The sequence below is a fragment of the Bos indicus genome, chromosome 11 (genome assembly GCF_029378745.1).
Source record: "Bos indicus isolate NIAB-ARS_2022 breed Sahiwal x Tharparkar chromosome 11, NIAB-ARS_B.indTharparkar_mat_pri_1.0, whole genome shotgun sequence".
Classification (NCBI taxonomy): Eukaryota; Metazoa; Chordata; class Mammalia; order Artiodactyla; family Bovidae; genus Bos; species Bos indicus.
In genome coordinates this window covers 37968212-37980559 of record NC_091770.1, presented here as the reverse complement: position 1 = coordinate 37980559, position 12348 = coordinate 37968212, and the positions used below count along the sequence as shown (strand labels likewise).

General features: G+C 35.9%; 1 protein-coding gene across 2 annotated transcripts in view; it reads left to right on the top strand.

Annotated features, from left to right (window-relative positions):
- Positions 1-12348, top strand: part of PPP4R3B (protein phosphatase 4 regulatory subunit 3B) — a 52763-nt gene that overhangs the window by 14599 nt on the left and 25816 nt on the right. For both annotated transcript variants that reach the window (XM_019970172.2, XM_019970171.2), the window contains exons 4-7: positions 4763-5386; positions 8425-8502; positions 9602-9718; positions 10993-11109. In XM_019970172.2, coding sequence (XP_019825731.1) covers positions 4763-5386; positions 8425-8502; positions 9602-9718; positions 10993-11109 — 936 coding nt within the window. The remainder of the gene's footprint in view (positions 1-4762; positions 5387-8424; positions 8503-9601; positions 9719-10992; positions 11110-12348) is intronic.

The following is a 12348-nucleotide window of genomic DNA, read 5'->3' as shown; positions in this document are numbered from 1 at the left end:
CATGTGGCTGACTCTAGTTTCCAGTACTCCCAGATGTTCAGCTGATACTGTGTGGTCCAGGATCTCTACCATAAACCATACAGTTAGCCACACATGTATGTGCATGATATATCTGCCATAGCACAAGGCCCCCAGGTAAACAAAACCACTCCTAATAGACAGGATATTCAGAGTGCTTAGGGGTTACCTCTCAGGAATTAGACAAGGACCAAACCTTTCTTAGGTCTTCCCTGGTGGCTCAGAGGATAAAGCGTCTGCCTGCAATGCAGGAGACCCCGGTTCGATCCCTGGGTTGGGAAGATGCCCTGGAGAAGTAAATGGCAATCCACTCCAGTATTCTTGCCTGGAGAATCCCATGGAGAGAAGAGCCTGGCGGCCTGTAGTCCATGGGGTCACAAAGAGTTGGACACGACTGAGCGACTTCACACACACAAACCTTTCTTGGGACGAGAGTAGTCCTTTACTGCAAAGATCACCTTTTGGCCCTTGGCTGAGACTCTTACACCAAAATGATCATATTTGCCTTAGCATCTACATTTAGTGTAGCATATATGCGACAAAACAGTAGTATCGGTATGAATATGCCTAACATTTGGAGGAGCCACTCTGGGCTAGGGATAGATTTAAAGAAAAAACTATTCTGTCTTATAAAACCATGGTTTACTTTTTTGCACTATTTTGACTGATCATTTCCCTCCATCTACTATAATCTGTTTTAATACCTTATGGTCGACTCTAAAGAGAACTCGAGTATAGAAATTAGCTGATGTTAATAGCTAGTAAGTCCATTTATTTTTCATGTCAGTCATTTTCTATTGACATTACATGCTCCTTAGTACATTTGATCATGAATATCAATATTATCATAAGACTTATGTACTTAAGGTAGTTGGTCAACAGTAGCAATGTTATACCATGTTAGGTAGTATATATAATCTGAAAAGTAAGAGCCAAAGTGGATACTGGCACATTACTGTTGGGTCGGCCAAGTTATTTCTGGCTTTTCCAGAAGATGTTACAGAAAGAACAAGCTTCTTTGGCCAAACCAGTAGAATCCCACTCAGTCATTAATAATTAGTCCATCAGTTCATCATATTGTATGGCAGTGTCTCCCAGAGTGGTGTCAGTTCTGTCTGGTTGACCTACAGACTTCCATTCAACTTTTTTGAGTCCCAGGAGCAGTGGTAGACTTAGTAAATATATAGCTTCAGCCTCCAGGCATCTGTTATAATTGAACTAAGAGAATACCATCTCTTACTCTGAGCTTTTTTAAGGCACCCATGTTAATACTTGATTTCTCTCATTATATTACCTACTTATTCATTACTTTGCCCTCTGTTATCATTTCTTCTCCCTATTTGTTATTGATTTTTATCCAGACTTTTCCACCTTTGAAAGGAATGTTATGTTTGGCCACTCTGCTGGTCTCCCAAGGTTAATTTTTTACTACACAACTCAGTACTACGCTTTTAAAATCTATCCGTGTTTCTGAGTATAGATGGTATTCTGTGTGGTATTCTACAGAACCATACATTATGTTTTAGTTCTGGGAGGTCATTCCTAACTTTGAAAGAACAATTTCAATAAAAAACATATTTCCTGGTCATTTCTTAACTCCTTATAATGATAAAATAGAATTCCTCTCTGAAAAAGATTGATAGCTCAAGGAACACTAAGTATCTTAAGGGTAATGGTGAATGATAGAACAGAAAGAATCATTGGGAAAAAAGAAATTATAAAAACCTGGAGCTCAGATAATTGATAATATATGGAGCTCTTAGAAAGCACAGTCAGAATTACATATGGAACTTTTAACCTTAGAAAATGGTAGGGACATTTTCTTTGAAACAGATGAAGGAAGTGGGTGAAGATACAAGTTGTGAGATGGAAAAAAAGAATGTTGGAGGAAGTTGAATACTCGGTGGCCTCTTGGAGAAAAAGATCTCTTTTGTGAAACTTAAAGGAGAAATAGTGTTTGACAGTTGAAAAGGAAAAAAATTTAAAGCAGTAACTGTAAGGCACTAATGACTGTGATTGGTGTGTGGGAAATACAGATTTTCATTGAGAATCCTATTGATAGTGGACTCGCCATGAACCTTTTCAGCATAAAGTTGACTGACTTAAAGAATGTTAAGGACAGTTTATGTTGTAATAACAAAATCTTGAAATTTCAGTGGCTTATCACAACAAAAGCTTGGTTTTTTTCCCTTAATGCTGTTTGACCAATATTGGAGAGGAAGGAACTTTGCTTAGCAGAGTCACTCGGGGGCCCAAGTTGATAAGAGAATTCATTTTAATATTTCCAAGGTTATTGCAAAGTGGGAAAGAAAAGTGATGAATCAGGGGCACTGGTTTTTAAAATCTCTTTCCAGAAGTTACACATGGCACTTTTGTTCACATTTTATTGACCAAAGCAAGTCACACAGCTCCGTGTAACTTCATTGAATCAATGAACTCACGTGCCACCAGAGACAGAACCAGAAATAATTGGTGGACAGCACTGTTGTGTGTTTGTAGCTCAGTCATGTCTGACTCTGCAACCCCATGGATTGTAGCCCACCAGGCTCTTCTGTGCATGGGATTCTCCAGGCAGGAATACTGGAGTGGGTTGCCATTTCCTTTTCCAGGGGATCTTCCTGACCCAGGGATCGAACCCAGGTCTCCTGCATTGCAAGCAGATGCTTTACCACCTCTGCTACTAGGGAAGCCCAGTGGACAACACTATTGACATCCAAATAGACACTTGGGTTTGTGTGCAATTGACAGATCAGAGTTACGTTTAGGAGAGAATTGAGGAAGCTTGTAAGGGTTAATACTAGATAACAAAGAAATAAACATGCTATAACCAAAATAATGGTTCCAGAGCTATGCTTTTATTTTTAAACTTATGCAAACCATGTTCATTTGAAGTGTAAGTTAACTCCTCTGGTTTCCTTTTTTTTGTTCTTTGTAACCTCTGATTCTTCTTCCTTCCCCTCAGGCTTCCATTTCTCTTTTCTCTGGTTTCTGTTAGAGTCTCTGGTTTCTGTTAGAGTCTTCTGGGCTTAACCGTTACCCTAATACCAAATATCTATTTTCTCTTGTATTTTTCCAGAGTAGTAGGCCCATGGGCTTCCCACGTGGTTCAATTATTAAGAATCTGCTTGCCAACCAGGAGACGCAGGTTCAGTCCCTGGGTCGGGAAGATCCCCTGAAGAAGGAAATGGCAACCCACTCCAGTATTGTTGCCTGGAAAATCCCGTGGACAGAGGAGCCTGGTGGACTACAGTCCATGGGGTCAAAAAAGACATGACTTAGTAACTACACAACAACAGTAGCCCCACAGGTTTAGTTGTCAGCTGGATATTCAAACACCTCAAACTCACATCAGTTGGTTAAAGAAGCCATGATCTTCCTAATGACAAGTTTAAAACTGTAGGGTCATTGCGATTCCTTTCCTCTTTTATAGCTATTCCTCACCTGCCCCAACATCACAATCCAAATTCAGTTGTTCATTTAGCCTTTGTAATAACAACCTATTACCTATATTTTCAAGTTTATCTCATGCAGCTGATGCCAGGTCAACTTTCTCAAGTGCTACACATTCACTTCCCTGAACCATCCAGATGTTTAGCTTGACTTTCCATGATCTGGTTTCATTCACTCTGCATTTCCAATTTTGCTGTTTGCCGTGTGCATGTCCTATGCTTTCATTTCTCTGGCTCTGTGCTCTTTCCCCTTGCACTTTGAATACCTTTTTCTCCCTCTGAATCTTACCATTTAAGATTTCTTAAAATTTCAAATGCCGTCTGTGGCTTTTATGATCCCAAGACATTTTATCTGAACTGTTCTTATGACCTTGCTTATAGTGTATCTTAAATTTATATGTCATCCTCCCTAGGTCCAGATATTCTGTTGAAAACTCAGAAGTAAAAAAAATACTGTCATTCCTCCAAAAAAAATACACATGCATTAGTATATCCGTCTACTTTTTACTCTTAAGTTCTTGGATCTTTTTTCATGTGTTGCTTTGGTGAATTTGGAAATTTGTGGAACTTTGTCTATTTAGGATATTCAGGGTGTTTTAAGGTGGAGAATAGAAGATTATTACACGATTGGATTAGGAATTAGAAAAATTTATGAAAAGTCAAATTCTAAGCTTTTTCTTTTAGAGTAATTCGTTAGAAAATTTGTTAGCCTTGCTTTTCTTCAATCATAAAACAGTCAACCTGAATCATATAGCAGTTCTTTATTCCTTATAGTGTAATTTTTATCTAGATGTTAGAACCTTTGGAGGCTTTATCACAGATGTTAAATGAATGCCAGTTTTTAATATTTTTTTATTAGTCTGTTTATCAGTTTCAGACTCAGAGCAAAAGCAAATATTTTTTCAAAAATATTTTGAGGAAATCTTATTTTCTTAGTCTTGAATAGACAAGGAATTGGGTTTTAATTTGGTTTGAACTCAATAGTGTCCTTGTTAAGCCAGTGTGGTGGTGCTTTGTTATACATAATAATTTGGAGGACTGAGAGAAGAGTTAATTTCTGCAAAGTTCACTCCACTTTATCTGAAATACTCAGGTTATTAGGTATCAGAATTAACTTCAAGTTATAAGTTGGGAAATTTAGAAGTGAAATCATCTGCAGTCAGTAACTGAAGACTCAAATAATTTTAATTCCTTAAAAGGTATGTTTACTTAAATTCAGCGGTGAGTGGTTTGGTTTCCGAAATTTTGAATTCTTTTGTTTTTTAAGGTAACCAGCTGTGCCTGTATATTTTTAGGTTCAAGGTAAGGATCCATCAGTGGAAGTCACACAGGACCTTATTGATGAATCAGAAGAAGAACGATTTGAGGAAATGCCTGAAACCAGTCATCTGATTGACCTACCCACATGTGAACTCAATAAACTTGAAGAGATTGCTGACTTAGTTACCTCAGTTCTCTCCTCACCTATCCGTAGGGAAAAGCTGGCTCTGGCCTTGGAAAATGAAGGCTATATTAAAAAACTACTGCAGCTATTCCAAGCTTGTGAGAACCTGGAAAACACTGAAGGCTTACACCATTTGTATGAAATTATTAGAGGAATCTTATTCCTAAATAAGGCAACTCTGTTTGAGGTTATGTTTTCTGATGAGTGTATCATGGATGTCGTGGGATGTCTTGAATATGACCCTGCTTTGGCTCAGCCAAAAAGGCACCGAGAATTCTTGACCAAAACTGCAAAGTTTAAGGAAGTTATACCAATAACAGACTCTGAACTAAGGCAAAAAATACATCAGACTTACAGGGTACAATACATTCAGGACATCATTTTGCCTACACCATCAGTTTTTGAAGAGAATTTTCTTTCTACTCTTACATCTTTTATTTTCTTCAACAAAGTTGAAATAGTCAGCATGTTGCAGGTAAGTAAACTAAGGTGTTCTTCACAATTCTGTTTTCAAATATGTAGTCACCCTAATAGTTAAGCTGGTGTTTGTTCCTTCTTTTTGAAATATTTATTTTGTTTACTTTAAATGTACTATCAAACACAGAAAACAGGGCTTTATCTCATAGTTTTCTGAAGAGTCATTTCTTAGTGTGATCTTTTATATTTCTAAATCTCCTGTCATGCAGCTGGGTTGTGTTTTTTTTTTTAACTTTTCATTTTTTGCATTTAAAACATTGTGGTACAGTATATGTGACATAAAATTCAGAATTTTAATAATTTTAAGTGTACAGTTCATAGCAGTGAGTACATTGACAGTGCTATGCAGCCATCACTACTGTCCATTTCCCGAACTTTTTCCATCTTAAACAGAAGCAGCTTATTTTTTAAAATACCTTTTATGCCATTTTGTGAGACCTAATTATTATTGTGGGTATGTGAGAGTGTGTGTGCTTAAAGCTTCCCAGATAATTCAGATATGCAGCCAGGACTAAGACTGACTGATTTTTTCTGTTTCCTTGAATTGTATAACGGAAGTTTTGTACCTCTAATGGTGAATGAGTCCTGGGTTTGGCATTTTGGTTTTGTGCATGTGCCCATTTTTACATCGTTGCAGAGAAAAAAGTTTAATTTCAGACTTTATAGGAGCAGCTCCTCTTTTCCCCTTAAGGTTTTGTTACCTAAAGTAGTAGACATGCACAATTTGACTTAGAATAATTATGATTTATTAAAAAGCTCTTAAAGTGAAATGGTAAAGAAAAACTGAAATGATCTAAGGAAACTAGTTTAATTATTAATACTTAGAGAAGCAGGGATTTAGGGGGAGATTTCCCAGCTGTATTTATGATAGGCTTTAAGCTGTCATTCAGTAGCTCCCTTAATACATATATCAGAACAGAGTGCTTTTGTAGAATATTATCGAGAATAACAGGGGCTTCCCCGGTGGTCCAGTGGATAAAACTGTACTCCCAATGTAGGGGACCCGGATTCGATCCCTGGTTGGGGAGTTAGATCCCACAAGTCACAATTAAGAGTGCTTATGCCACAACTAAGACCCAGCACAGCCAAATTAAAAATTTTTTTTTCATAATAGAGATCAGGGAAAAAAAATACTGGGAATCAGAAAGCATTCTCCTAGCAGACTGTAGTACTTGAAATTGCTTCTCTAATCCTTTATGGAGTTTTAGCTGTCAGCACACAAATAATGAATCCTATAAGAAGAATTTAAATGGGAAATTGCATTTATCAAAGAACTGGAACTATTTTCCAATGAAAACATTCTGAAAATAGTTAAAAATCTTTAGACAGGAAAGAAGGACTTAATCTGGAAGCAATGCAGGAAAAGAAAAATTTATAAAAGGTGTTGAGATAAATGTGTATTTATTCACTAAAATCTAAAATATTGAGACAGATAAATGATTTGAAGGATAAGTGATTTATACAGTTGAACTGTCTCAGAAGGTGAATGATTCAGACCTCCATACATAAGGTCCAAAGGGAATCAACAGATTAACAAAAGGAACACTTCTGCGTCAGTGAAAGGGGTTATTTGTCAATGATGTGTCTTTGAGTAGCACCAAAGGATATTTATTGGGAGAGCATATTATATTTTCCATAGTCATACCTAGTGCTTTTCATTTATTTTTTCATATGTGCTCTATCTTGTTTCAGAAAGGCTTTAAGGGATTGATACCTCTTCATGGGGGATTCACAGTAAGAAAAGGAGCAGGTTTATTAGCTAGTGGTAAAGAACCTGCCAGTAAGTGCCGGAGACATAAAAGACCCAGGTTCAGTCCCTGAGTCTGAAGATCCCCTGGAGGAGGGCATGGCAGACCACTTCAGTATTGTTGCCTGGAGAATTCGATGGACAGAGGTGTCTGGGAGACCCCAGTTCATGCAGTCACAAAGAGTCAGACACAACTGAAGTGATTTGTACGCAACATACTAGCTATATCCTTAATATGTCATGGTTTGATTTTTATTGTCAACCATGCAGTTACCACTATTACAAATATTTTTAGGTTATGTTCTTTTAATTAATTTAAATTATTAGAGTTATATTTCATAAAAGTGAATTTTGAAGATTACTAAAGCTTAAAGCATGACTTCGGAGAAGGCAATGGCACCCTACTCCAGTACTTTTGCCTGGAAAATCCCATGGACGGAGGAGCCTGGTAGGCTGTAGTCCATGGGGTTGCTAAGAGTCGGACACGACTGAGCGACTTCACTTTCACTTTTCATTTTCATGCATTGGAGAAGGAAATGGCAACCCACTCCAGTGTTCTTGCCTGGAGAATCCCAGGGACAGGGGAGCCTGGTGGGCTGCCGTCTATGGGGTCGCACAGAGTTGGACACGACTGAAGTGACTTAGCAGCAGTAAAGCATGACTTTCAGCAGGTTTTGATGAAGATCTTCTCTAAAGTGAATTTCAATATTCATGTCAATTTTTTCCTTTGTAATATAATTGTTCATACTTATTCTAGAAAATTGGAAAATACAAATGAGCAAAGAAGAAAATCACTGAAAATCCATTACCAAAAGATAATCACTGTTAGCATTTATAATCTTACCACTATCAGACGTCAGTATTCTTTACTGCCGAATTTGTAACTCCCATTATTCTGATCCACTATGGACTAATAATGAAATCTTCAAATTTGTTTGAATTATGTTTAAATTAAGCGTAAATAAATAGACCCTGAACAGGAGCTAGAGAGGCACTCAGTTAAGGTGAATAGAGTTTTCATGCATGCTCTTTAGAACATCAAATTTTTGTTTTTCAAATAGTTCTTTAGGGGTTTCTGATTAAATGTAAATGAGGTAGTAATATATGTCTAGCTAATATTGAAAGGTATTGTCAAATTTTGAACCTTATAACATGAATATACTGGAATTTTAAGTTTATAATGAAACTGCTAGTAGGTTTCCATCTACTTTTATTGTAATTTGTAAAATCAAATGAGTATAACTTTATACTTTTGTTAATATTTCATAGTAATATTTCTTCTCATGTAGGAAGATGAGAAATTTTTGTCTGAAGTTTTTGCACAATTAACAGATGAGGCCACGGATGATGATAAACGACGTGAATTGGTAAGTTATTATTGAAATTCACACGCTTAAAGAGCTCTTACTCTTTTGGCATACATAGCTTTTAATATTGAGCTTGTTAATTTAAGAGGAAGACTTTTATAATTGGTATGAAAGTAACAGATGACCCTTGAGCAACATACGTTTGAACTATGAGTCCATCTAGACACAGATTTTTTTGTTTTTTCAGTAGTAAACACCACAGTACTGCATAGTCCAAGGTTGGATATGGTACAGTAGATATGGAGGGCCTGCTGTAAAATTACATGCAGGTGTTTGACTTAGTGGAGGGTGGGTTCCCCAACCCCTGTATTGTCAAGGGTCAACTGTATTTAAATTATACTATAAAATGATTATCCTTAAAATTTCTAAAACTTACTATTTTATATATCTTAGAAGTTTTTAGAGATATTTAATTTTTCCCCCCAGTGAGGGAATATGTGCCTTATAAATTATAAAATCAGACATGTGGATTATATTAGCACAGAACTACAAACTCATATATTTTTGTGGTTGTAGAAACATTATTGAGATGCTTTTTGTTTTTTTTTAAACAGGTAGGGAGAATCCTGGCAGAAACCAACACAATATTGTAAAGCACTTATCAATTAAAAATAAATAAATTTTAAAAAATGGGAGAATCCTTCTTGAATAAATGAATGATAAATAATTTGGCTCTTAGAGATGCTTTTATTTCAAATGTGTTGATAGTTAGGTTTTTGAGATATAAACCACGCTTAGGGGAAAGAGAATGGTGACTACTGTTTATCAACAGTTGACCATTTTTTTAAACTTTATAGTCAGATGCTAAAGAAATACTGAAAGAGAATTAGAGGTTTCCTGGTGTAAAGGGGTAATTTTATAAATGAAAAACGTAATATGCCATTAATAAATAACTATACCAAAGATGAATTGGCTGATTTGAAGTCAGGGTATCCTGGCTCCTCATAACCTAAAGAACATAGAAACCATGTTATAATAAATGGTAGCTGGGTTTTCAGGTCTTTGAGGTTTAATTCCACACTGGTAGTTCACATTACAGTTTGCCCCAAGGTTTCTTTTAATGTGTGTCAGCTTCTCACTATACTTTCTAACGTTACAGGTTAATTTTTTCAAGGAATTTTGTGCGTTTTCTCAGACATTACAACCTCAAAACAGAGACGCATTTTTCAAAACTCTGGCAAAGTTGGGGATTCTTCCTGCTCTTGAAATCGTAATGGTAATTATATAGCTTCATTTCATGTTTTTGAAATTGAAAATTTGTAATAGTTTTATATTGTGGATGGGAAGTAATTTATTATAGTAATGCATGCTGAATGTTTTAAGTTGTAATTCACTTGGTACTACTGCGGGCAGGAATCCCTCAGAAGAAATGGAGTAGCCATCATGGTCAACGAAAGAGTTCGAAATGCAGTACTTGGATGCAATCTCAGAAACAACAGAATGATCTCTGTTCGTTTCCAAGGCAAACCATTCATTATCACAGTAATCCAAGTCTATGCCCCAACCAGTAACGCTGAAGAAGCTGAAGTTGAATGGTTCTATGAAGACCTACAAGACCTTTTAGAACTAATACCCAAAAAAGATGTCCTTTTCATTATAGGGGACTGGAATGCAAAAGTAGGAAGTCAGGAAACACCTGGAGTAACAGGCAAATTTGGCCTTGGAGTACGGAATGAAGAAGGGCAAAGACTAATAGAGTTTTGCCAAGAAGATGCACTGGTCATAACAAGCACCCTCTTCCAACAACACAAGAGAAGACTCTACACATGGACATCACCAGATGGTCAACACCAAAATCAGATTGATTATATTCTTTGCAGCCAAAGATAGAGAAGCTCTATACAGTCAACAAAAACAAGACCAGGAGCTGACTGTGGCTCAGATCATGAACTCCTTATTGCCAAATTCAGACTGAAATTGAAGAAAGTAGGAGAAACCACTACACCATTCAGGTATGACCTAAATCAAATCCCTTATGATTATACAGTGGAAGTGAGAAATAGATTTAAGGACCTAGATCTGATAGAGTGCCTGATGAACTATGGACTGAGGTTCGTGACATTGTACAGGAGACAGGGCTCAAGACCATGGGAAAGAAATGCAAAAAAGCAAAATGGCTGTCTGGGGAGGCCTTACAAATAGCTGTGAAAAGAAGAGAAGCGAAAAGCAAAGGAGAAAAGGAAAGATATAAGCATCTGAATGCAGAGTTCCAAAGAATAGCAAGAAGAGATAAGAAAGCCTTCCTCAGCAATCAATGCAAAGAAATAGAGGAAAACAACAGAATGGGAACGACTAGAGATCTCTTCAAGAAAATTAGAGATAGCAAGGGAACATTTGAAATAAAAGCATTTAGTATTTGTAAAAGAAAATGATGAGAGGTATGTATTTTGATTCTAGTACCATGTCTAAATCCAAAAATATGTTTGCCATAGATCTGGGAGAAAAGAGGGGGTCAACATTCTCCACGTAATCTGATTCTCCTTTTATCAGGGCATGGACGATTTGCAAGTCAGGTCAGCTGCAACAGATATATTTTCTTATCTAGTAGAGTTTAGTCCATCCATGGTCCGAGAATTTGTAATGCAAGAAGCCCAACAGAGTGATGACGTAAGTAGTACTGTTTTGGTTCCATGTGAATTACCTATAGAATAATATTTGCAGACTGTTGAGAGAAAAGGGATATAACCTTAATTTTAATCTTTTATAAAGAATAATTGGATTTCTAATCAGTTGTGACTTTGGCAAGCCCAGAATATATAGCAATTGATGTGTTTATTGTTTAAAAAAAAAAAATTCAAACTAGTATTGAGATAGATTTAGTGAATCTAATGAAATGTAACTCTAAACCCTTAGGTCAAGCACTTTTCTAGTATAACTTAGAAGTTGCTCTTGCATGTTCAGATGTGTCTGTTACTTTAGTGGGGATGAACATTTAAATATGAAACCAACCACTACAAAAATGCTAAACTTTCCCCTTAAACTATTTTAAAGACAAAATGAACATATGTTCATAATGAAGTACCTTTATGTTAAATATATGTTAGTGTTAAGTAGAAAATAACTAAAATTTAATAATGTTCCTTCTTAAAGAAGGTCTAGATTCCCAATGCTAATTTGATTCTTTTATGTTTTTGTTACTGTTGAATTAATGGCTGTTTAGATTTTTGCATTCTATTTTTGTTAGATATTTCCAGTTTTTTTTAAGGCAGTTTTTAGAATCAGGACTAATGCTATTTTTCAGGTAGTAGGAAAGAAATAGAAGAAATATTTTGTATTAAGTATATTTTAAAGTTTAAATGATGCTAAATCTGACTAAAGAAATACTCAGTGTGTTAATTGATTTACCATGTCACTGTTGATATCATCTTAGTGTCATTTTTACAAAAGGTAACTTTGAAATAAACACATCTTCATCCTCAGTGATGCATGGGATTATGAGCATTCATCAGAAAATCTCTCAAACCTAGTAACTTAGAATTCTTAATTTTTAAATCTTTTATTTATGTTTTCATTAGGAATATTTCCTTGTTTACATTTAACTGATGCATGAGGCATGGGGAAGCAGTTACTCATTTTTAACATTGAAAAGTCCCTTTTTAATTTCTCTTTTTCTTGTAGTCACAGTCTCCAGTCTTTGATTTCCCTGAATTTTCTGAGGTCTAACAATTTTCCAATTTAAAATTTCTGTTTACATCAAAATAAGTTAGCCCACAAATGAAGCTAAATTATTTTTTCTTTAATTTCCAGAATTAAGAAGTCTACATGCTGAATTCTATGTTAAATTGGTGGTAACATTGAAGAAATAACTTAGCTCTGTATTCAGTGTGCAGTTAATGTTTTGATGCG